Source organism: Bemisia tabaci, chromosome 2 (assembly GCF_918797505.1).
Source record: "Bemisia tabaci chromosome 2, PGI_BMITA_v3".
Lineage (NCBI taxonomy): Eukaryota > Metazoa > Arthropoda > Insecta > Hemiptera > Aleyrodidae > Bemisia > Bemisia tabaci.
Genome location: NC_092794.1, coordinates 70,530,587 through 70,557,864, shown reverse-complemented (window position 1 = coordinate 70,557,864; position 27,278 = coordinate 70,530,587). Strand labels below are relative to the sequence as shown.

General features: G+C 36.8%; 1 protein-coding gene across 2 annotated transcripts in view; it reads right to left on the bottom strand.

Annotated features, from left to right (window-relative positions):
* Positions 1–712: 712 nt before the first annotated feature.
* exd (PBX homeobox extradenticle) overlaps positions 713–27,278 on the bottom strand; it is a 243,306-nt gene continuing 216,740 nt past the window's right edge. The window contains exons 7-9 of one of the 2 annotated variants that reach the window (XM_019058322.2): positions 20,602–20,750; positions 20,035–20,082; positions 713–9,419 (exon numbers count right to left, since the gene is read on the bottom strand). In XM_019058322.2, the coding sequence (XP_018913867.1) occupies positions 9,267–9,419; positions 20,035–20,082; positions 20,602–20,750 (350 nt within the window). In that variant the 3' untranslated portion in view covers positions 713–9,266. Of the gene's footprint in view, positions 9,420–12,792; positions 16,274–20,034; positions 20,083–20,601; positions 20,751–27,278 lie in introns of those variants that run through there. The other variant, XM_019058323.2, reaches the window with a different exon arrangement.

Here is a 27,278-nt window from a genome sequence, read left to right as displayed (position 1 = left end):
TGGGCACCCCCAAGAATGAAGGTCTAGAACCGCCTATGTCTATAATTGTTAAATTTATCAATTGTATTATTTGATTGAAATAAGTTGTAATTCCTCTACATATTACAAACTATCTACCTTCCTTAAGAATGGAGGTCAATGAAGTGTGTTAGCCTCAGGAACATGTGCTAAAATGAACTAACTCAGGGCAAAGAAATTAGAATTTCTACCCACAATCAGTTTGTGAAATTTGAATTTGTTTAAAGACAGGAGTACTTTTCCTTATGTGGGTTGAAGGTACCTAAGTTTTTGTCTGGGCAGAATTTTACAGGCCTAAGTAGGATATAACCATCTTTTCCTACTGATGGTATGACAAACTCCACGATACTGTTTTTCTCCCTCTTTTGTTGAAGAAAAATGCACAATAGGCAAATGAAAGGTTTACCTGAATTGATTGAAAATTTTGCTTGTCCAAAATTTCAAATTAGAAAAATTAAATCACTTCCAAAAGCGGGGTACTGATGCTTCCTATCAGCAAATAAGGGCTCTGGACTGTTTATAAAAATTGAAACGTATTTTTAAAATGTATTTAATTGTTGATTTGATTCAAATGTTTTTGGTTCCTACTACGCCAAAAAATAGGTGTTTCGATTAATCCACAGAAAAAGAGAGAGAATAAGGGGAGATATACATATTTTATTGGTGCAAGAATGATGAGAAAAAAAAACTGGCATTTTATTAATCAGTATTTATATTTTCAAAATACAATCAAAATTTGCGTATACTTAAAACATGCATTGCTGCATTAGTTTTTATTTGCACTTATTTTAAAATATAAAATAATCACCTAAAAACTTTACAGTTTTTACAATAGATAAGTGCACCCTTTGCACTCATCAAATAATCATGACTGACGCCGAAAGCCGACAAATACTTACATGGCAGATGGGCAATTTCATTTTAAATGAGAATTACAAAACAAGAGCTAACAAGGAATACAATACCTAAGTATTTTGGTATCTAAGACGTCTTTGTCTGCATACCTACCTACATGATAAAATATAGAAATGATTTTTACATTTCAAAGTCTAGTACGAGATCTCGTAAAAAGATGAAAGTGAAAGATGCCTTGCTTTTAGGCAAAAAAATAGGATGTACTAACCTTTAATTTTTTAATTATTGATGTTCATTCAACAACTATAGATGGTTATAAGCCAATGTATTCATTTATATGAATCTACAAACTCTGTGCTTATTTAATATAACATTGATGTATAAATTAAAAGAACACATTCTTAACATGGCCCAGTTTTGCAAGTTTCTTGTAAAAATCTATTAATTTTTATGAAGAAAAAGTAATGAATCATGATAAATTAGTGAAAATTCGATTGTTTCTGTAATACATCAATCGGTAGGTAAGTCTTGTCAGGACAATCATTGAAAATAAAATTGACCCAACCATCAATTTTTTCTTTCTTTTTTTGCACAAAATAATTATATGTACACCCATTTATTTACATAGAGATGCATTAGATAGAAGTTGAAAATGCTGATAAAGAAATAAAGCAACATAAAAAAGAAGAAAAAAAAGTAGAATTACTGTTGATTGAGCTTAGGTACTCTCAGCAGTTTTTGGTGCCAGACTCTACCTGATGAAGTGATGAGATGGACGGCAGATCACATAAACCATAAGAAAGCATCACAGACAAAAGGTAATTTATTTGGATACTAATTATTGCCTTCTGTGACACTTTCATGTAGTGAAGAGAAAAATATTTAAGTATCCCTCCTTTTCTCTTTTGACGAATCATAAGTTCTTTTAGCCTTGTTTGTTCTTGTTCTTGTCTGACTTCACACTGACTTCACACTGAGCATCATCTTAAAGGGCGACAACGTTTTTGTACCTGCATGAGTCATTCAGGCAAAACAGTTGCAGGTACAAAAACCAAAATGACAAATATTTAACACGCGCCTAGTTTTGCCTAAGCGCTGAAATAAAATGCACTTAACACTGACGTTGCCTTCCCCTCTGAAGTGAAGAATGGTGCAAAGTTCTGCTCTTGGGTTTGAGGTGACTTAAAGGACATTAAGTCATCACAAACCGTCTCACCATGAAGCCGAGATATTAAATTCAAAGCTCAATCAACAGTAGAGATGAGAATTGAAAGTTAACAAAATTTATACTTATTAGAGATTCTCCCCTATTCTCAGATCAGCCAAAGTTTCGGAGATTTACTCTCAGTGCTTCATGAAAGGTGAATAGGATAAGTACAGTTTCAAAAGAAGATCTCTGTTTGAATGAAACTGTTACATACTAAAATGCTGACTAAAAATTTATCTAGGCAGAGGCGACAGAATTAGGGTAGGTATTAAAATTTCTGTCAACTTTTAAAAAGAGCAAGGAAATAGTACGAGGGAAAAACTTACGAGCCACAAAAACATGAAATGAAAATTTGGAGACCCGACTTCATTTCAAAATGGAATATCATACTTCTTCATCTCAAAGCGAGAAAATGATTAAAAGAAAAGCTTGAAATTTGATCATCTTTCAGATGATCTAATAATTCATGACAATAAGATGAAATATGCACTTGTAGACGTATGGCAATTATGCTTTTGTCATACGTACCTGCCTATCATAGAACAAAACAATGACTGTAGAGAGTAGAGATGTTTTTAGAAATATTTTTATAGAAATCATTGAAGTAGTGAGTCTATACTAGAAGTTAATGAATATTGAGGTTTTGAACTCTGCTAAAATACTAGTTCTCCTTTAGATTGTGAGGATCAAGCAGGATAATTACATTCAGGAAAAGCTTTCAGCTACCTGTTTCAGGAAAGTCTCTTTCGAGAGCCTGGAGCTCAAGCCAAAATTATTTTTATAAGAAATACCTGCTGCATTACCTACATCAGTGAAATCGAACAGAGAGAATGTTAGTACAATTACTGAAATTTAAAAGCAAAAATACGTAGTATTTTGGCAAAATTTGTGCAAAATCGATGGTTTAATGCAGAATAAGTGTACATCAATTGCAATATTTAATACACTAGGACAATGTTTTATTTTCTTCAAGGAGAACTAAGTAATCAAAATTTTCCTTGTAATTTTGCATGATTTATTTTTTAATAAGCGAGAGAAATTCACAGAAAATTTCAATAGAATCTGATGATGAGTTTCTGTCATGAAAGTAGCACCTGTCATCATCCCTGTACCTTTCGAACAAATTGAGATTGAGACTTGAAATTTTGTGAGCGCTCCTAAGTCAAATGGAACAACTTTTGGGGACCCCCAGAATTTTAAAGGGACCACCCTGAGAGGGACAAGAAACCTGGGAGTTATGCTGTCGTGCTAGGGAAGAATGCTGTATGAACCTTCAGACATTGCCAAATTTCTTTTGATCAGATACAAATTTCTTCGGAAACAAATGAATATTTTCCCTCCAATTTGTCAAATAATTTTGTTTGCAATTTCCTCTAAAGTTCCTGAAAATTTCAAGGAAAAAAATTCATAATTTCCTGTAAAAATAAATATTTTATCGGAGGAAATTTTACAACTCTCGGATGTTCACATGGCGTTTTTCCTTCGCACGGCAGTATAGGTGGCGCAGGACTTTAGTATCACCCTGTATTGATGTTCATTTACTTCCGATATAGATTCACTAAAGAACTTAACAAACATAAGGCCTTGTCTCGACGGCGCAATTGTTGGGGGTACTTTGTGAAACTGTTGAAGGAAGGATGTGTTGCAAAAATGTGTCATTTATGAGTGAAACTTTCAAGGTCAGAAACCTGGAAACTTGAACAGGTGTTTACTTTCGTGTTCTGAATTGATAAACGCTGATTACACGTGAAGCAGGAGTTTACTACAGGTGTTTTATTTCTGAGCGGTTATTATTTAGAAATATTTGTATAAATTTCAGTATCAATTTTATATTTTAGTTAGTAGCATATCACTACAGCAGGAAAATACAATTTTATCGAATATAATATCTTTTTATCCTTATCAGTGTTATGTTATTGTTTTTTGTTATACTTGGTTGAAAAATAGCAAAGTATTCACTTCCCGTTGATAAATATCAGTTCAATTACCTCAGTTGACATCGTTTAACCTAAAAAAATTAATGCTGTTCAAATATTCCCGCCTAAAAGATTCAGGAATACATACGTGTGCGTCGAGACAGGGAACTTCGGTTGGTGCAACAAACGCACAACAGTTGCACCAAATTCCCTCAACAGGTATGCCATCGAGACAAGGCCTAAGGAAAAAAGACTGGTATGAAGAGACAAAGTGAACAAAAACTCTACAAAATATAACTTAAAAGATAAAGGATGATACTTTCATTTTAACTTTACAGCAATAACACTAATCACTAAGATAATAAGAAACTAGTCAATTTTTGTTAAACTTTTAAAAGGGCAAATAAAAAATCGTATACATTGATAAGTTCTTAGTTACTTGTGGATTTCAAAAGGAAATCCTGGTATAACTTTGAGTATCACTTGGGATAGTTTACTAATCTAGTTATGCATACAACTTAAATGATTTTCAAGGATGAATAAAGGTAGGTATTCTTACTATGAAGAGAGCTGTGAAAGTTAACGTTATTGTATTTCACTTTTATATAAGCGTAATTCTAAACTGATTCAAAGGATATAACGACTCTCAAGGTGAAAATAGAGATGGTAAAAGAGGATAAACCAAAATACAAAGGAAGAGGATGCATTTGTTTTCTAAGATATTTTGAAGCCAGGGTCAAAAATTTACTTCCAACTGAATATTAAAATATATAAACAAAATAAGTTTGAAAATAAATTCCTGACGGACCTAAGTTTTGCATTTAATCAGATGCACAAGTCAACAAATTAATGCATTGCACTAGTTTTTCACTTGAAATTCAGACCCTTGATAATTGCACTCCTTTGAGGATACGTGGATGTGTCTTTCACTATGCTACACAAATGTAATATTTGTTACACAAACTCGCATTTAACACTGCCTCAATACATTGCAGTCAAAATAATCGCATCTTATTTATAATTAATCAACTTTACTGGACAACTTTCAGTGACAATTTTCTTTTGGACAGCAAGCGTTCAGATTCCCAAAATTCAACAGATCGTTAAACGAGCTAGACAAGAAAATTTACTTTGAGGTGATTCAAGGTGAATTATAAATAAGGTGGGGTTGAGAGGAGAGAAAAAAGAGTAGTACTTCGATAGAGTAAAAAAAAAAAATAAAAATATGCTGACAGAATAGTAAAAATGAAACCCAGGATTCAACTTTACTAAAAAGGTTGCAGCAAAACCTCTGATAAAAGCAATAAAATGTTCTACAGAAATCGGGAGGCATTAAAAATTACGGATGGATGAGATGATTGATTGAAACATCTATGAAATTATAAAAATGCTAGGAGGATGAATAGTAACTTCGGAGCTGGTGTTTGAAAATAGAGGCCAGGAAGCCTGCCCTGCTGTGTTTGCATCCTACAATATTATCTCGTAAATGTTGTACACTACAATTATTACCTACCAATTTGTGGGAAAAAAACCCCTTCGGATTGAGCAGGTTATAGAGCCAGATCCGTATAAGTCAGGTTGAAGACCTACAAAAGGGTCATTAAAATCTGCAATATGTAAATGCATACTAAAATGGAAAAAGTCTAGCAGGTAGGAAGACCTATGAAAAATATATTACTCAAGAAGTACTCATTCATTTTAATATGTTTAAATCTCTTTTCTGAAATGACTTGGGACTGTAAGTACATATTAAGGGCAGGCACAGGTCAAAAATACATTTTGATTAGATGAGAGAGCAAGTAGGTAACCTATTTGAAATTGGATAATACACACAGGAAATTCTTCCTTCATTGCTTACAATAATTAACAACTTTCAGAGAAATTTTTAGTGTTTTTCATGCTTGCTTACACTTGCAGCAGCCGAAGAAAGATGCTATCAGAGAGCAAAATTGACTCTTGGTACATTGAAATAAAAATTAAAGACGTTCATTTTCTGTACTCTTGGAAGGCCGGAGCCTCCTGGTCCCTTTGGCAGAATCTGCAATCGAAACGGACTAACTTTAAATAACTCAATCAGTTTAAGCTGTTTAGCTTGATAAATGTTCAAAAAAAGAGAGAGAGAAGAAAAAATTCCTCTTTGCCATCTAATACAGGAATTCCCTCTAATCAATGTGTCAAAAGCATCCGTTCATCACTCTCTCTCTCTCTCTCTCTCCTTCCATCTTCCTTCTTTTTCTTCCTCTACTTTCCGTTGCTGTTTTTTCCAATTTTGTTTCACCTTTCTGTTTTTTCTGACCAACCCACGGGAAATTTTTACATTTACTGCTCAACCAACTAACCTTGGCTGATGGTTACAAATCATACTTACAGGGATCAAGAAAGATGCATGCTTTCTTTTTATTAGACTGTGCTGAAAGACAATTTTTGAACCTCACAGCTCTTGTTTCACTTTCTCAAGAGTGGACAATGTTAAAGAGGGCTGTTTAGATCTTTTGGGTAAAATCACAGACGAATAAAGATACTCAGGTGACCTAACTTCTAAAATCTGACAAAAGAAATAAAATAAAATATTAATATTAATCAAACATTACTTATGATGTGTATTTCATACGTATACTGGGGTTGACTTCAGAGACAAGCTCTAAGCATTGATTGCATTTTATGAAAGCTCAAATTAGTGAAAGTACAAACAAAGATGAAAATTTTTCAGTCAAAGATTTCTCTCCCTTCTTTTGCAGAAAAAGCTATTACAAACAAGTAATTTTTTAAGAGAACGAAAGAATGACACATTTTCAAGATGACACAAGAAAGGCTGAACCATTAAAGCAATCTGTCAGAGCAGGAGCTTAAATAAATTATATTTATCAATTCTGCTTGTGTAGGTTTTGTTAAAGTACCCGTTTTTGGCAGGTCCAGTTTTTAGAGAATACGTTGACTGAAAATAACAATGGAAAAAAGACAAGACACTCAATAAAGAATATATGAAAAGATGCTTTCAGAAATACAAAACAACTGATGTTGCATTTTTGTCATAAATGGAATTAGGAACTTTACACTGATCAATGACTGTCATGCGCGTGTGCTCTCAGACTAAACCTGAGATCTGGCTGAAAACTAAGTTGACGGACTATGGAGTACAAAATATGTGTTCAATTTTTTTTCTCAGCGAGATAATTTATTTTTAGACATAGAAAGCTCATGGATTTAGTCTTTTAGAAAATACTTGTAAGCTTTTATGCATTCTCGTATATGTTTTTTCCAGAAAATTTTCTTTAAGGCATAATGCCTTGCAAACGAATTCTGATATTCACTCCTAACCAAGATATTAGCATTTTTATGTACCACTAGTCATGAAAAATTTGAAGTTCCAGATTACAAGATAAACCTGAAGAGTCTGCCTGAATCAAATCAAGCGTTTAAATTATTTTCACAGGCTTTTTGATCGAGCGGTGTTCCTTCTGCACCCTGTGTTGTTCAAAGTGTAAACAACCTGCTACTGCTAAGCCAAAGTGCCGAGATTGAGATTGTTATATTTTCAAACAGCAGGGACTGTTGTAGTAAAGTCTAGTGTGCGATTCAACTCAAGTAGATTATGGTTTTTTATAGGGACGGGAAGTTTGAATTTAGGCATCAAAAAACGTAAACATCTTGGTTATAAGAGTTACTTTCCATAAATTGTTGCACAGATCATGTTCTATGTGAACTTTTGATTAAAACACACAAATCATTACGTTTAAATTTGTAACTTGTCTAGTAGTCCATAGTGAAGACACTTAAAAGAGAAAAGTTATTTTGAACTGATGTTGATGAGAAGTGTGTTGCACTGTCTCAACACAGTTTCCTCAATAGGTACCTACTTTTGATAGACTAATGAATTCATGACAGGCAGAGAGTGCAAGGTTCTCCCATTCTTCAAGTTACAGCAAAAAAACAAAAATAAATCATTTCTAGAACTATGAATAAAAACATTTAAGACAAAAAGTTTACGTATACTAGGTTAACCATTGTACAGTATTGGAGAAGGATTCACCCTCAATAGATTCTAAAATTTTAGTCAAGCACTATGGTCAAAGGAAAGAATTTCTGTGAAACAAAGTTATTGAATGAATTTATAAAGTAAAAACTATTAAAAAGATTCTGTTGTATTGTAAGACTTCCTTTTAAAAGTGAAAATTACAAATAAATCAACTTTCCACTAAAAAGCGAAAAATGAAAACCGTACTAAGGAAATGACAAAAAACTTATTCAGCTCAAAATTCAACAATTAAAAATCAACTTAATAAGGAATGAGGCCAAAAAACAACAAAAGTTCAAATTAGTTTTTGGTTTTCTTTACTACAGCCTCATACCAAATTAAGTGCCTTTTAATTGTGCAACAGAAACATTAACAAATAAAAAGAAAAAATAACAGTGTATTGAAAACTCAATAGTAAAGATAGAAAAAGCAACTGAACTCATTTCATAGGAGAATAATGAACGAGAGAGGGTTCTACTTCGAAAAGAAATAAAATCAATAAAACCACAGATGAAACCATAGTGGCTCCTTAACACAAGCTTTAATTCAGCGCTGGCTTATTCTTTACAGTTTCCAATACGTCATTCATAAGGCAGTTAAAAATTCAGAACAAGCGTTCAAATTAGCCTTTGATAAAACATTTTGGTGCATACTGTCTGCCCACTAACTTAGAAAAACAAGTTACTGAAAAATTGAGGTAAAGCTCATGCAGTAACCAGCGACATGAGAAAACAATGTTTTTGTTTCATTCATTTATATTTTTTCGTTTTTCTTTTTATAGAGATTTCTCAAGAGAGCACAAATCTACTCTTAAAGTTGATTTTGACATCTTGAGGAGGGTGTGTCCGTTTCATTTTGCAGATAAATGAGACAATCCTTGAGAGAAATTAATTTGATAGAAAATTGATTATTTTAAATTTTAGTGGGGTAGAGGAACAAGCTTTTGAAATAATGTGTCAGATGTATGGAGATATTCATGGAGATTGATGATTGATTCGTAAATCAGTTCCAAATCCTCGCGGCTAGGTACAAAAGAAATAATTTTAAAAGTCAACTATAACATAGAAAATTGCAAACTTAAAAGTAAATTACTTTTACTTTATGGATTATGCGGAGTGTGAACTTTGACAAAGTAAAGATAGTACCAAGAACTATTTCTGAAGCAATCAAAACAATCTGTTAAAACTGTGCAGAATAAACCATCGTGAACGAGCGTATATATAGCATGAGGAAAGAGGGTTTAACCATTTTAATCCTAGATTTTAGGTCTCTTGATTTCCAAATCACTCGAGTCTCCACTATCATCCGGATGCAACGGCTGGAAGTCAGGAATCTGTTCACGTGGAGGATTCCACGAGTCGCCACCTCGGAGGGGAGGTGAACTGGACGTCTTAGGAGTAACAGTCCCCTGAAAAATATGAGCAACCACATTATTTTCATTGAGTCACTTTCATCAAATGAGGGAATTAAAAGAAGATTCTTATCTAAGTTAATTTGGACTGCATTTTGCAACTTGGAACTATAAATTCTAGCCCGGTTTAAAAACATCGTATGTGCCATTAGTTTCCCTATGCACATAAGTGTTCTTTCAGATGAGTTAGAATTTATAGCTCCAAATTGCAAAATGCAGTCCATTTATTACGGTGAAAACTTTAATGACTTTTTCGGTGCACTAAACACAGAGTCAACCGGAAGCATGGGAGTGAGCAACTTAAGAAGCGATCACGTTATTCAGAAAATATGGAAACCATTTTAAAGAAAAAAAATTGAAGAGTCAGTTCTAAATTCATCTTGATGGCCAAAGTGCGAAACCACATACCTCGATTGTGGTGTTTCAAATTGTCTGCTCCTATTTTATTATTTTGAAGAGGAGCACGCCAACTTAATAGCTTGAAATTTTTACAGAAGAGTCTCCTGGGAGGAAAAGGATCACGAGGAGATATTAAAAAGAAATTAAGTTGACTAGTTATTCAAAGGAAAAATAAAGTTCGACAGGAAGTCTGCAATGTAGCAAACAGAGATACGCGCTTTCGCACTTAAGTCATCGATCTGCCCTCCCATTGTAAGTAAGCAATGACGTCACCTATGGTATGAGTTTTACAAAACGACAACTTTCATCTGCGAGAAAAAGAACTCATGAGGATCAACAGGACTACATTTTGCAATAAGGTACCACTATTTCTAGCTTACTTTAGAAACAACATATATGCCATTAGATTCCCTACGGAGGAGGGTGCTTTTAAGGAAGAGCCAGTAATAGTGGTTCCTTGTTGCAGAATGTAATCCAACTACTCTAAGAAAATTTTAACTGATTTCGAACCCCTCTTAAACAAACTGTTCCTGATTCAACACTGCAAACACAAGCAAAATTTTTGATGAGTTGAGTATGGCACCTGTCATTTTTTACAGCTCATTACACATTATACTGAGAGGCTCATGAATCATAATGTTGGCAAGTTTGAGCTTTGTATGCTGAACAACACGTTTTTAGGGCAAGATAATGTTGACCTTTGAGTGCAAAAATACTATTTATTGTCATTTAGAGTGCTGAAATTTAACAGGAATTTCCCTTTAATACAGTATTTCAGATGAACTTCAACAATGAGACTACCATCTATGTAAACTTACACCTGCGATAGTTGCCTTGGGACAACCTATTCGATACGCGGCATTGGCCAAAAAGCAAGCCAAGCAACAAAAATTCAAAGGCAAGTGGCAAGAAAATCAGCACTACTTGCCAAATGTCAAGTTACTCATTCAAATTAGGAAACTTAACGGTATGCTCAGCTTTGCAGGTGGAATCTACTGGACTTATGCCGCAAATACTGACTTTCAGCTGGTGCAGCAAATGCTGAGTCAAGTCGCTCAGCTCGAATCAACATGAAATTTGGGAGATACATAAAATCTACCATGTTAAGTTTAGAGAATGCTGCTTAGTGTGGAGCCCGGTTTTATGGAGGGAATTACTTTCCATTTTGAGCATTGAAGAAATATAAATATAATTTGGATGTATTATTTTATCAGAAGACTTCAATATAATTTCCAACCATTTAAGAAAGTAATGCATACTAGAATACGTAAGCACATACACTAAGAATCATTTCCCTTCCATTACGTAGTAACAAAAATTCTTGGAAACTTTGACCTGGCAGTAACATTTAAATTTCATTACATAGATAAGTTTTTCAAGCACAATTTTCATGCGTGGAGGATTTCTATGTCTCCCAGGAGATGGGACGGGAAATATAAAAGGAAAAATACAAATTATATGACCGCCCACAGGAACGATGAGCAGAAAACATTTATATTGTTGGTCAACGACCTACGAGAGTAAAAGAACTAAATTAAAAACTTAAATAACCACCAATCATACGAAAAATCGATTGAGATGAATAAAATAAAATAAGATGAATTATAAAATGAAATTATTTGTTTCATTTTATTTTATTTTACTTCAGTCAAACCCCTGTTTAAGTTTTTAAAATTAGTTCTTTGAATTTCAAGGAACTTTAAACCATTGCTCTTTAACCTATACGTTAGAACATTACTGTTCAGGAAGTCCTTCCCCTTTAGTTTTCTCTCTTGTTGCAACTGAGTTTTAGAGCTTTCTGCTACGGTACAGCTGATAATGAAACTATTCATGATAAAGTTAGTATACTATGTAATGAACTTAATCTTTCCTTCTGAGCGAATATCCATGAATCCTATTAAGGGGCGTTTAAGTATTACATAGGCCATTTAGAGGAGTCAAAACTTGCTATGCTAGAGTTCACGAGCAGATGAGGGGGGTGGAGAGTCCAATCTTACATTGGTCACCCACTTGAAAAAAAAAAAAAAAAAACAAAAAAAAAAACAAACATATTATTTACCAACAAAAATATGTGTTTTTCAGCTGTTTCTCATGCTTCTTCCGTTATTTGTTGAGAAATTAGAGGGGGAAGGGGGTTCAGATCAGTCTTACGTGATTCAAAATGAAAGGATATCTTGTCACCTTACAAAGGCCAGGGGAGGGAGTAAATAAATTTACCAAAATGCCCTGTACTTTATGTAATGCTTAAACAGCATTGCACCATACCATAGCAAGGAATGCAAATTGGATGCTTTCATGTGAAAGAAAGGTACATATTTGTTGGAAAAATATCATGTGGAGAAACTTTGGAGTGCAAAAATACATGCAATTGGTTTGCAGGTGAGAGATTATTTAACAATCCCTGTTAATTTACAAGAAAATTCAGCCATAAGTGACATTTTCTGAGGAAAACTGGGGGAAAACTTGTTTCGGATGAGTTATGCAGAAGTGGTTTAGAGGGGAAAGATTTCCTTATATTAGGAAATAACATTTAGTGACATTAAGATGTGACTGGTACACTAAAAAATTCAACCAGCAGATCGGCATTAACTTTGGTACCTACTGAAGTTCCTCTGAGATTGTTCAAAAACATTTTAGTGGGAACAGAATGGGACTTGACGAAGAAAATATTGCGGTGAAATAGTGAGTGGATTAAAAAGAGAAATTTGTTTCACTTTGAACCGATTAGTGAAACATGCGTTTTCTCTTTCATTCAGCAATGCAGCAAAGCTAGCACAGATCTGAATCTTGGCAGAGAACGATGTATAGAAAAGTGGGGGACTCTCTCAGGAGAATTCATGCAAAAAATTTTATGGGCCCCCTTCCGAGAAATGAAATGGATCTCTGAATGACCTCTGATTTGAGACTGATGACTAACAAAATTGTTTGAAGCAGAGAAATTATCATGGAAAGTAAAAAAGTAACATCAAAATCAATGATAGAGTTAATTTTATTCCTAGAAAGAATTCCAGTATTTACAAATACAATAGCTATAAATAAAATTTCTTAAATTACTAGCGTAAATTACTATGCGTATACATGTTGTACTTCTAACAAGCAACTCCCCACCATGAATAGAAAGCCCTCTGATTTGTGTGTCTCTCATTAGTCATTAGAGCTCAATTTTAGAGTGAGTCCTGTGAGACGAGAAAATTTAAGAAATCATCGAGGTTTAGAGGGGGGTAATAATTTGTTTCTACTTTCAAAATACTTAGGAAGGCCTTCAATGATTAAGCTTCCACTGGAATTTGTCAAGGCTGAATTGAAATGCTTCAACTCTCATCATAGAGTTCGGTGCAAGAAGTACTGACATCGGATTCCAGTTTTGGGACATGGATTGCACATGCTCTTATTAATCCCCGTTGTCACGACAGGAGCTGCGAGTTAGAAAAATGGCGTGTTAAATCACAGTTAACAATAAAGTCAGAGCACACGCGACTTAAAAATAAAATAAAAGTAGTATAATATTCACCCTGTTTTCAATTTGCAATACTCTTTTTCACTTCTCGCGAATATGAGATTTTGTCTAAATGCGTAACCAATGCAATCAGTATATTGCTCGATAATTTGAGTGCTAAGATAGTATTTTTCCCTTTCCTTGCATACGCTCAAAAGAAACTGCAAATGTGTAATGAAGGAGATAAGAAAATTCAAAACATAAGAGACAGAGAGCAGTTAAAGAGGGAATGGGTTGATTTGGATGAAAAATGTGTTTCTTATGCAGCTGCAAAAATGGAAGCATAGCATGTTACAGTTTAGTTTTTCCTTCAGTTTTTGATTATTATTAAAAACCCAAATAATATTTTATGCAATAAATCAGTTCACGGTGATTCAAAACTCTTCCAAGGTTATGGGGATTGCTCATTGCAAAATGTAACTTATTTAATTTCATTGTTTCAAATACTTTCCACACATCCTATGAGGTCAAAAAAATTTACTCTGATATATTTGTGATGTGACCCTGCTCATGACATATTGAAAGCTTATTTTGCTAAAATTGATAACATTTATCAACATATTTTGCTATGTATAGCAGCATATAAAATAAAGATGATTCTGAGACTCAATTAGTAGTTGCATTAAATGGTATACAATTAATCATATAAATCTTTTTCTTCAAATTGTAGAGGTAAAAACATAATTTTTTAACTGTAGATTGAAAAAATAAAGGAAGAGAAAAAAGGAGGTCCTCGATTAAAAATTAAATTTATGGTATACAGTATTACAGGCAGTAATAAATGAACTTAAAACCTTACCTCAGTACTTAAAACCTTATTTTGGGTAGGATATTTGGTGATGCATCTTAAATCTAAGGACTCTATAAAAAGAGGAATTTCTTTTCCTACATTATTTTTGTAACATAGGAGGCAATACTGAACCATTTATCATCCTTCCAAGCACAGAAAATACAAAACGAGGCGTTTACAGGCAAATGCATGTGAAGCTGGTCTATTTTAGTGAAGTGGAAATTTGGCTTTTTTGCTTTGTTCTTCATCGATCAAAGCACGAGAAACAGAGAATTCAAGCTAGAAAGGATGAATTGACCTTAACCTAAAATAAACACTTAATTTATAAAGCACTCTTAAATCGTATCGCTCAGTTGCAAAACCTTTTTGCTCATGAATAAAAAATACATCAAAAAAGATTTTTTTTTTCAATAGGACAAATTTTTAAATCAATTACAATAAATTATAATTACATTGTTTTCATTTAAGAGAATATAAAAGTTATCTAACACTTAATAACTAATAAGGATCACTATGCACGTATACAAGTTAACTTAAGTAAAAAAGCCACAGAAAGTATCAGCTGGAGGAAAAAAGATCAAGTGTGGAGGAAAAAAAAAGCTACTGATCTCTTAAAGATGACAGTGAGATTAAAGATGGGAAAATTCATGGAGACAAAAAGAATAAAAACTCTTTTTTTAACTAAATAATTAAAATCTCCGCGGAAAATATAATGTTTCTTGTTAGCATCTTTACTTGGATGTTAAAACACAAACTTTTCTTTTGAAATGTCAAAGATAATGGAAATTCTAAGCTAGTAGCTTTAAGAAAGCGACTGGATCATCAGAGCTTGATTGCTCTAAAATCGTCACAAGTGGCAGAAAAGTTCAAATCTATTTTTTTAAAAAAAAGAATTGGCCTTTGTGCATTTGAAAATCCGTTGGAACTAAATAGGTCCATTGAAAACAAAATCATTCACGAAAAAACAAATGAAAAGCTGAGAAAAAATTGACAGAATAAGAGAAAATTAGATAATTACAACAACATAATTGCTATGATCTTTCATCTGTAAGATAGTTCTTGCTTAATTTATAAGAAGGCTTAGAGAAAAATTTAACACTAGTGTACAAAGTAATGGTATACAAATTTATCACAAACGGTGTGAAAGATTAAAACTTTGATAGCAATATTATTCATTCAAAATTTAATATTTTCTCTCGTATTCTAGGAAGTAAAATTTCGAAAGCAATGCTCTCGTTTAATTCCTGCTGGATGAGAAAGAGTAGGTGTAATCAACACTTAATTGAAAAAATAAAAAAGTACCCATCATCCATTTGAGAAACCCCAGAGTCATGGTTTTCATTTACAGAGCAGAGGTCAGATTGGGAGAACCTTCAATTTCAGAATTATTTCATGAAAATTACAGTGGCTTGATCTAAGTCTTCTCCACTAATATGAAAAAAAATAAAAATTGGAGTCTAATATAACAAAATAAATGAGGAGAGCTGCTCCTTCGTTAACAATTAAAAAATAATTTAATGACTCTGGAATATTTTTAAATGTTTGGGAATATGCACACAAGCCTGGGTGTAGATACTTTCAGCAAATATACGAAGAAAATCTGATTTATGTAGCTCATGAAAGAAGTCCTTAAAGTCTGCTAGAGCTAAAATGTTTTAAAATTTTTCTCTGATGATACTCCAGAAATCTAATGCCTGTGATAGAACAAGAAAACTGCGCTTGCAGATCCAGTCTCTGAACCTGATAGCAGTAAGGAGAAAAGGAGTTTGTACGAGGAACAACTTTTATGCCACATAACAAATTTGCTTTTTTTTTCTGTGTATGAATATTTCACATGACTTTTGAGTGAGAGAGAGAAAATATCCAAATGATTGCATACTCTAAATTCAGACTTAGTTACAAATGAAAAATAACAATAACAAAATGAATAGAAAATAATCTTAAAGGTAGTTACAAACATGATGAAATAACAATCATACGAATTTTCAGGTGGATCAGTTTCAGAATCGGAATGATGATCTGTCAGGTGAGCTGGGGATGATGACAATGGAGGGCCAGTGATCGGATCTCGCTCCCTGGCGCTGCGCCCGCCACGATCATCAATCATCGTTTTCAATCATCATCATCGTCTACGTCATCATCGTCGTCATCGTCACAGTCGCGAACCTTGAACAACCAATCACAGAGCGAGATCCATCAGCCATCAGTCATCAACATCCAAAACCCAGATCCCAACAGACAGATTCAGAGAAGAGAGGTGAGAGAGAAGTTGTGAGCAAAAGAACAAGAGAGAGCGGGTGGAAGTAATATGCATTAAGTGTCTTTTCCATGTTTGAGCTATTATCTCCTTCTTAAGTTGTGACAGTTACATTTAAGTGAAGAGCAGATTCAAAAAACTTAATTGTTCCGTGATTCTAAACCGTGATCAATTTATTGGCATCACAAAAACTTGCTAAAGGAGGAGTTTTCATAGAAGTGTGCTTCAAATACTGACTTAATACTTTTCAAAAGAATTCAATTGAAGGATCTCTTCGATAGGTTCAAAAGGCATCTCTGATTGAATCAAAATTAGTGGACTCATTCTAGTACATATTGGAATAACAGAAATCATTCACAAATTGGACGTCAGATTGAAATATATTAATTTGTCTTGAAGATGCATCTAATGTTATCTATCCATGTAAAATTATGTGTTATCTGTAAGTAAGTGCTTACAATGGGCAAAAACTCACTGCTTTGTCGAAAAGTAACTCCTTTTCGCCAAATGCCAAATAATTATTATTTTGAATCCGCCTATCTGAATGAAGTTTAAATTTTTTTTCTTTTGACTCAAAACAGAGCAATCTGAAAGAGTCATTGATTTGGTTTTTGGCCTCAAACAATCATCAAATCCAAAGAGGTATTCTATCAAAGCAATTTCAGATCGTTTACATGATTAAGACACTAAAATAGTTGCTTACTTCCATAAAAAAGAAAAAGAAACCAATACCAATCCTATTCAATTGTTACTTGAGAAAAAGAGAGGACTAAAAAACCGATTAGACTACTGACTACAAGAGATTAATAAAAAGGGGGAAAGTGGAGGATCAAGTCACACACCCAGCCCGAGCATGAACACACTGTCACTGAGTGTCACTGATATTACTGAACTATTGGTTACAAGCCTAAAATTGATTTTGTACAATCATTAATAGTGCTGAGCCTTTTAAATTTTGAGTCTTTTAAGGTTTCACACAGGTATTGTCAGCTTTACTCTACATTTGAAAAAAAGACAATTCCACGTTGCTAGACTTGTGTTCACAATCTAGTAACTTGGGAATTTTTTTTCCACTAACAAGAAAAATCACTCACTGGAGCAGGGGAAACTTTCTTCCGACACATTTCTTGCTAACTAGTGAGCTTGAATTTGTAGAACCTTATTGGCTATAGGATTTTACATCTGATAATACAATGTATGGCTGGACAGAGAGACAATGCAGGCGGCAACCTGATCAGTTGCAAATCAGAGGTAAAACAAGGAGCAATACTACGCTCAAAATAAAACCTGAGAAGTTCGTATATTCTGTATTAACCTTACATTTTCTTGCTTTTTTAGGGTAGGGGCAGATAGGCCTCTTAAATCAACCCAACAACGAATAACTTGTGGTATTTTTAGGGTCAAATGTACATTCTTCATTGAAAAAATACATTTTTTGTTTAAGAACTTGAACTCATTTTAAGAAGCAAAAATTCTACGCGAGTGGGGAGGGGAGGGAGTGGGGGGGGGGGGTTGAAAAGAATTCTGAAGTGTTGGGAAAAGCCATTGAAAATTGTGGTAGTCTTGACCAATCAAGGACATCATTAAATCATGATGTGTGGGGAAGAAAAATATTACTCAGGGAGATAAAATGTTTTCATCAATGAAACCCTTTATAACCGCAAAGAATGTTCAGGAGTGGTGCTGAAAGTAAAGTCTTAGTGGTAGATCTTTAAGCTAATGGGCAACTATTCCGAACAACACGAGGTGGTGACAGGATGAACATGCAGGAATTTTATGATAAAAGATAAACCAAAGAATAAAATTAAAAACAAAAACAAGAGAAAAATCAGGTCAAAATTAGATGAAAGAAAAAGTAAAAAAGCAATTAAACGAGAAAATTTGGTGACTTGGGATGACTTTAGAGCTCGATCCTGGTAAATGAGATGTACGTGTAGAAACATATCACTAAACCAGATTTTCCTGGCCATCCAAAAATACAACATTGAATGTTCATCACATTATATCCTCATAAAATGAAGCAACCGAGGAGTCGTCATCTAAGAGCATATATAAATAAAATACATTTAATCGTATTGAAATTAATTTCCATTAGAATAATGAGAGCTATTCTGTCTCGTCATCCCTGTCTTATTTTATTTTAGGATACAAATTTTCATTTGAACTTGAGAGCTAATTAAAAATACTTGCAAAGGAAAGAGGGTAGTCTAGCTTTCGATAATTAAAGCTATGATAAGATCAAAAAGTGAAAAAAGGGCAAAAACGGAAAAGAAAATAAGGTTCATTAACAGAAACAAAAAGGAAATAGTTGGGCAAAGAAGCAAAGCAATGAGAAGAAACATTTCCAACCACATTCTAGAGCTCCATATAATTGAACTGCATAAAACCACTGATCAGTTAGCAAAATTTTGAGATTAAAATAAATCAATAAAAAAAAAGCTTTTACAATATTGGTGAACTTCTGAACACAAAGTAAAGATGAAAAAATGGATTAGGACACCCATATCTTAAATCCTAGAAATGAATCTGTGCTGGCATGGATCAGCTTTTTTGAAGAGATCAATAAGAGCTTGAAACAATGTTTTCCTCTTCAAAACCTCAATATCATGACACTGATTGCCAAACAAAGGAGCCACTGAATCATTTGACTGATGACTCAAGTTGAAATTCTGCATTGCAAGTTTTAAAATCTCATTCTTCTCCAATCTCAATGGTTTCATTGCTCGACTGCTAGTTATTCGAGAAAAACGTCAAATGTGAACAGAAAGTTTGCAGTATCATGATGCATGTAGGTGCTTATTAGAGTGCATGGATGGGAAAAGTATTGCCATGTCTGTGTCGCACTCTGATTGGTTCATCTTAAGATTTTCAGGAGGCTCTTGTGGCCCAATGTAAATATACCCGATCAATAGTATTTTGAATTATTTGGAGGGAAAATAATGATGCGTGCGGATAAAGTGTAATTATTCTCAGTAAAAATATCCATCAAAGTTTGTTCAGCGCTCATTTTAAAGGCTGAAAACTGGCAAATGCTAATCATGTCTGAAACTCTATCGACATTCAAACAGAGAGCGACACACTTTCTCTGCAGTTATAGGATTGAGATGACAATACTCTCCACACACAGATACTCTAGTGTTCATCACTTGAGCCATCGATAGAGAAACTCATCAGAGGCTATGATGAGCTACACGCCAAAAGAGGAGTGAAATTTTGTTTTAGAAGTATTGGAGCAAAACAGGAAAAAATATATTGCAAGTTATGGCACCACTTAAAAGAACTCATATGAATTGCGCAATTTCTGGATACTACTCAAAATTCTTCACTTCTCAAAACAAGACCTTCGAACCTTCCTTTATTCTTTAGCAAATTTGAATTGGTTATTATCATCCAGTATTCTTCCTTGTTGCTCATGTCCTCTCAAAAAAAGGTGCAAACAACGCTAGTTTGATGGTTTGTTTCTTTCATTCCTCTCTGAATTTTGGTATTTTCTACATAAAAAAGAAATATACTAAATTTAGACTGCTGCAGCAAGGTAAACTAAAACATTCGGTTTAAGTTTGCTTTATGACCCTTTGACAGTGAACATAGAAATAAATAACACTGATCTATGCTTCATGCACAATTAGGCATCTATTTACAGTGATCATGGACTATCATCGTCTCTCACCTGATGTCCCAGCGAATCATATCCCATGCTACCATCAGAGTAAGGTTGCTGAAAAATACAAAAACATTAAAATAAGATAAGATTCAAACCAATTTCTTTAAAAGGCAGTAGGCAAGATCAGGAGATAAAGAGTTTGAAATATTCACACTTGACAATTTTTTTCCGGTCTACAGACCTTATGATTTTGAACTTAAAGCATGTTATGCTAAAACAATAAATATACTACATTAGGCAATTGGGGACTGGAATTTAAGGCTCAGTTTAGAAACATAACGTACGTACCATAAGTTTTCCTATGCACATTAATGTTTGTACAAATGAGCTAGAAATTGTGGTTTCTAACTGCACAGTGTGGTCCAAATATGAGTCTTCTTCAGGGTAAACTACGAAGAAAATGAAGATCAAATCCCTGACCTTTCAATTCATTAGCGTTTCGTTGTTATTTCCTCTGTTTCTCTGATTTTTACTATCAGGAACTCGTCCCTCGAGAAGATATTCTTACAGCTTCATGAAAGTTGAGGGGCAAATCAGAGCAGAACTACATTGAACTACGACTTAAATAATTACCTGGGATCCAGACATGGTCGAGCTGTAGTCACCTCCATTCATGTTCAGATTGTAACCCATTGAGTCTTGGGGGACACTAGGAGGAGCAGGAGACATCATTGGGGTGGGCGTTCCTTGCGAGGCTGGACCCATGCTGTACGGGGAGGCTCCTGAAAAAAAAAGAAAAAAACCCAAGATTTAGAATAAACACAGCAAATGAACAATGAAATTGAAGGATATAATTTATCCAGCTGAAACTATCACCTTCTTAGAGTGATGGTATAACCGTGATTGGACACTTCTAGACTGTTAGAAGAGGAACGGAAATACGAACAGTTACTACGTGAATAACTTCCGCACATAATATCCTTACGAATTCAGAGTTTATACCTTTTGCGTGATTAAAATGATCTTATTACACGCAGCATTCGAGAGATGATGGACACAATGCCACTTGAATCATGGCCTCATCTGCTGATACTTACCCAACCCTTGCAGGGTTAGAGTTACCCTCGGGTGTTCCCTGTTCCTCGAACCGAAAACTAGTCAGGGGTATCATGGAGATACCAAATTTTATGAAATCGTATATAAGCTCTTAAAATTGACTCAGGTGATCACGAAACGCTAAGACATTGTAAAAGGTAAAATTGGAACATTGGATAAAGTAAGTATCAGAAGTCGAACTTTTGAGTTCCACGTCGAATTCTTGTGTATTCTTTGAAAGTTATCGACTCTGTCCTTGAGAGTTGCTTGGATTTTAATAGAACTCATGAAATAGTAAAAGAAATTTAATTTTGAATCTCTGCTCCCTATTTGCTATTTTGCATTGAAGAACTACTATTTTCAGATCTTTTCGGGGACAACGTATGCACCATTGCTTTTCCTCATTCAGATAGAGGTCTTCATCGATTGCCTGTGTCACACTATCAAAACTAGCCATCAAAATATCAAGGTCAGGTGTTGTGATTGGCTTATTCGATGACTTGGACCAATCACAGCACTTGACCTTGACATTTTGATGGAGTATTTTGATAGTGTGACACAGGCTGATGAGGACGAAACAGTAGTTCCTTATTGGCCTGGTTACACGATCAAACTGAACCATCAAATTGGGCCTCTCATTGGTCGCATCCTCACCTCAGGTCTTTTTCCACCAATCGGAGCTTCAGTTTGATGGCTCAATTTGACCGTGTAACTGGACCTTGGTGCAAAATCCAGTCCGAATGTAAAATTCCTCGCGAAGACTGGACTGCTCGACCGTCGTCAGGGGATACGTGCGAGTGGGCGAGTTGGAAATTGAATGGAAGCCAGGACCAGGCTGGGATCGGGTGGGGGGGGGGGCATAGGACTCAATTAGGGGTACGAGGAGACTGGTGGAGGCGAGAGTGATTGACAGGGCGAGAGGGGTAGGACAACGGGGTGGCGATTATAAGCATGACTGGCGAGAGCCGGCCTTGGCTGGCCATGGAGGCCGAAACGAGTTAGAAAACGTCAAACTCGTATTGACTTATTTGGACGGAGTTAAACAGAAAGGAACCAAGCCACATCGGGATCGAACCGAGAAAAAGAGGTTAAAAGTTTGGCTCTTGCATAAGACTCAATGTAAAATATAAACTTCAAGTTCAATTTCTGCAAAATTTGCTCCAACAAAAACTTTGAATTTTTGGCGATAGATAGTAGAGCAGTGGTTGAGTTCAAAACCACTCATAACTCAATTTTTTCCAAAATGTGGGTTGGTTCCTTTCTGCTTAACTCAGTCCATTTATTTCCCGCTAAAAGTGTGTCGAATGCTTTCGACTCCGCCACCTCGCGCCCCCGTTTCCCGTTCAAGTCTCGGGGCCCTCCCGGAAGCGCTCCAGGTCATGTGGTTCATGAAGAGCGGGGCACCCTCCCCTGGACAGGGAGTCCAAGGCGTCCCACAACCTTAATTCTCCTCCCTTTTAAGTAATGTTCATCCGGGGTCTTACTGTGCGAGCGGTTAAAATTGAAACCTTATCACATAGCGTGGCGTGATTTGCGATGTACCGATTGATATGCCACTCAAACCTATGAAAAAAGATCGGTTATGTAGCTTGTACATTCTGAGCTAGAGTTCTGAAGCTCTAAGTTCAATTTCATGGGTTCCTTTAAAAGTTATTTCTGCGGGGAAAATACCTCCGAGTTTTACTTGATAAAAACTTCATATCGTGTGCTGTGCGGTTGAAATCGCCTTCAACGTGAGAAAAAAGACTAGAGAAACAGTCGAGTGACTCAAATCTATCTCCAGACAAAAATTTAGAAAATCGGAACAGTGTAAAATCTTATCGAAGGGTAGGGGGAAAAAAATCGGGAGACCTACCCTTTTTTAGATTCACCCCCGGAAAGCGAATAAAAAGGTAATGGTGCTCGTGCACTTGTGCCCCTGCCACTTGAGCGTGTTCAGACTCACCCCCGAGGGCGGGGCGGGGGGACGAGGGAGGACGCCGCGGAGTCGTCGATTTCGGAGCGACAAAAAGCGGTGAGAGGGTGGAGAGGGGAAAAAAAAAGACAGAAAATAGAGGAAAAGGGAGAAAAAATTGGGGGAAGAGCGACCGGGGGATTCGTCGGGGGAGGAGGCGGCGGGCGGAGAGGGGGAGGACGCAAATTCCAGAAAAGGATCAGAGCGGCAAAGAAAACCCATTGAAGCTGTCAAATACAAAGCTACACCAGTGTGATATATTAACTTCATTTCGACTGCCCCCGGCGCGGCGCGGCTCGGCGCGGTCCGGACCCCCCCCCCCCCCCGCCTCGTCACTCTCCCGAGCCGCGCGACCCTCCCCCGGGGAACATCCCTGGGAGTGACGCAAGCGGGCTCCGGTAACCCGAGACGCGGGCCGATGAGCGCGTTGACAAAAGTCAATCCTCCGCTCGCCCGCTGCGACGACCGGACCCGGGGATCCAGGAAATCATAGAGCGACATACATCAAATCAAACGCGATTATCTCGCCTCCGGCCGCCGGGAAGACGGGCATCTCGTCCAAATGAGCATCTCGGGCTCCGAGCATCGTTCGCTGTCCTCCCTTCTCGCCGTTCCCCGCAGCCACGTCTACCTAGAGTCCCTTTATACTGAGAGTCAAGACAACACCCCCTCATGAAGTCGCAAACGGGAATAAAGATTACAGAAATTGAACGTTTTTTGTAATCTTTGATCGGCCCATTCTCAAATTCCTTTCTCCGTTCCCTCTCTCATTCCGTTTGTTCCTTGCCGAACCCGTACTTCATTCCCTGGTCCATTCCAGATTATAATCTTTGCAATCGGTGAAAATGTAATCTTTGTCTTAACTATCTCTATAAAGGGACTCTAGCCGTTCCAAGGTTTGGGCAAAATTCAACCTCGGAGCATAGCAAATGATATCTTCCCAAAAAGGAAAATCAAGGATTGAAAACAATTTTTGAGGATATATAAAAAAAATTGTTAAGACCTCTGTGTAGCTCTTAAAAATTGAGGTTTCCTCTTCCTAAACCTTCGTTTCTGAATCTGTTGGTAAGGGACACCTCGGATCACGGCACACGACACCTTCCGAACAAGGAAAATCGAAGATTGAAAACAATTTTTGAGTATGGAAAAAAAAGGGAAAAAAATTGTAAAGGCCTCCAAGTAGCTCTTAAAAATGGAGGTTTCCTCTTCCTAAACCTCCATCTCTGAATTTGTTGGTAAGGGGCACAGACAAGAGACCCTCCACTGGCATTTCGATAATTTTCCTGAGAGATAAGAGTTGGGATGCCAATTTCTTTGCTAGGGTCCTGGAAGAAGGATTTCGGGACGAAACTGTTTGCATGCCGTTGGCAACAGAGAAATTCCTCTTGTTCAAACGTTCGTTTATTTGCTGATCGCAAAATTATCCTTCTTGGAGGATGCCTCTGGGCATGGGAGATAATTATTTTTCAAAAAACACTTTGGGAAGAAAGGAGGGAGGAGGATCATCAGATCCAGCAATAAATCTAAAGCTGAAGAGAATATTTGAGCGGAAAGCTCTTAAGCTCACTTACTATTACGGTGAGCGAGTTTTCAGCAAAGGCGGGAAGCAACTTACGAGCTAGGAACGGATATCGTAATCGTTAAAACTAGCGTTCGATCGAACATGAATGTCTCCATAAATGTTTCCGGGAAACATGTAAAATTCACTGAACATACAATTCACACGCACATACATTACAAGCGCCTGTTGGTTTTAGGATGGTCGATAGTATATGCTTTGTCCGTGGTTAGTTCAGTACCACCAGTGGCGAGGCGTGAATGATCGACCATCGATATTTCTCCATTTGAAGCTGTGGTAAAGAATCGATTACTTAATCGATCCTTTTCTATATGTTCGAATGACAGTTCAATTGATGCATCGTAAATCACGCCACGCCACCGAGAACCACCCGGAATAGCGCAGAAATGCCGGGAGAACTTTCCCAAATTTTCTAGAATTTAGCATTATTTTCCAGTTAAGGTAACCGTGTTTAAAAGAACTCCTTGGCTTCTCTAGTTTTGCTCCGGGTCACTCATTCGATCCTCCGACTTTCTGATTATTTTTTCTCAGATTGCAAGTCGCAACCCAGTGCTAGAACAGAACGGAGGGGGGGGGGGGGGAGGATTAAAAGTAATTTTCGGCCGGCAATACCAGAGGCAAACTCGAAAACGAACAGCACGAAAAGCAAACACGCTCGCCTATTTTCACAATAATGCGTCGAGGTTTTGGTCGCACTTCGGAGACGCGGCTTCGTCCCGCAAATTGGACGGATTTCTGCCGAACGGAACTATGTGCATTATGACGTGAGCCTTGATATGCATTCATTCTTAGGGGTCTCGGGGCTCATGTCTTAATGCAGATGGTTCCGTTGGCAGAAATACGTCCAATTGGCACCACCGTCGTGGAAATTGATTTGCTCCTTGAGTAAATTGCATGCAACACAATTAAAACCCGCCGCGGCCCGCAGAAGCGAACTTTGTAGAAAGGTCGACGGAGGCGGGGTTTGGAGGGGATGAAGGAGGGGCATTAAGGGCACGGAGATAAGATGAGAAAAACTTGGGAATTATGAAAAGCGACATGCAAATACACAAACGAAATTTTCATGGTCTATGAGGAGTAGCCGATTTCGGCGGGGTGTTTGACATAATAAGGGGTAAAAAGATATAGTTAGAGAGGTCGTGTGCCTCAATTTTCCTCTGAACCTACAATAGTATACTGCGTATGAAAAATTCTTTAGGATTATACCGAGTTGTCCAACATTTGCGAAGATGGCATATTCAGCGATTTTGAGGTTTCATGAGGGGAAAAACGATGGCAAATAAACTGACTGAGACAAATAGAGAGCATAGGGAAATGCAGAGAAGTAAAGTCAGAGACAAAGAGACTAATCGAAAACGGAATCAGATTGATTCGCTTTAATAAATAATGCCGATCCGATTCACGTGTATCGCAAAGGCGTGGAACTGCCACGGAAGACTTGAGTTAGGTTAGTTTGGGTCACGCAACTAAATCAACTTCGCGGTAACGCGGGAGGTGTCGCGCGGAAATGAAGGCGCGTCACTGGTAGATCGCGCGGATTTCTGAGGAAGCTGCAATTAACGGTGGGTTTCAAGTTTCTCTACTCTTCTCTTTGGTTAACTGTGCACTGTGTACAAGCAGCAAATCATGGAGCTCGTCATCCACCCATAGGTAGATCAACAGCCGAAAAAAGGTTGATGACAGTTGATCCCTGATAATTTTCCTTACGGAATGATGAATTCCCCGAAGTATAAGTTTCCACCTGTCGCCAGGAGGCCATTGGAGGTTCTCTTTGTCTCTGTGTAAAGCAGACTGTTTCTCCTTCTCACGCTCTACAACAATGAAAGGATGTGCCACCGGTGTAATCTTTACTCCGATTTGAAATAACATCACAACATACACAAATAATTGAGGGGACTCAAACTTCAGGGCAGGGTGTCTACTAAAACTGACTGGCCAAAAAGCAGTACTTTTACAGTACTTTTTCAGTACATTCCCGAGAAATTTAGTACCTCCTCAACGGAAAAATTCGGTACTTTTTCAGTCCCTCCATATGACGAAATTCGAGAAATTTCGACAATTTGAATTTCTCTCTCAAATTGCGACAAAAATGAAAAATTCCGGACCTTCTGGCGGAATTCCGCACTTTTTCAGTGCTTCCGGACTGTCCTTAAAAAATCAGTACTATTTCCGGACTTGTAGACACCCTGAACTTGGAGCTTAAGTTTTTCAGACTAAAAACACCCGGAGGAAGAAACAAAACAAACACGGACGTCCGTGAAGCTTATCAAACCGTTCGAAAGCGCCTTCAGACTCTCGGCGGATGAATTTCAGGACCGGGATACCGTAAATGCGCCGTGCCAGCCGTGGAACTAACGATCTAATCAGGGGCCGATGAGTTCGTTGCGCGGCAAATTTCGTTCGCGAGTTTAATTAGACAAAAACCGCGATAGTTGCACCGCGCTGAGCGGCAGGATCGCCGCTTGGAGAACGGAATCCGCCTGCTTTGCATTCGTCGGGCGGCCGCTCGGGCGAAATTGGGCAACCTCGCGCGGCCGTAAATCACGGCCGATTTTTGCGCTGGAACAGATCCATAAATTCCGGGCCAATTAAAACCGCCGCAGCCGATGCACGCGCCCGGACGGCTGCCATGATTGAAAACGGCGGAAATAATTGCGACTCCTCGGGGGTGAAGCGGAAAAA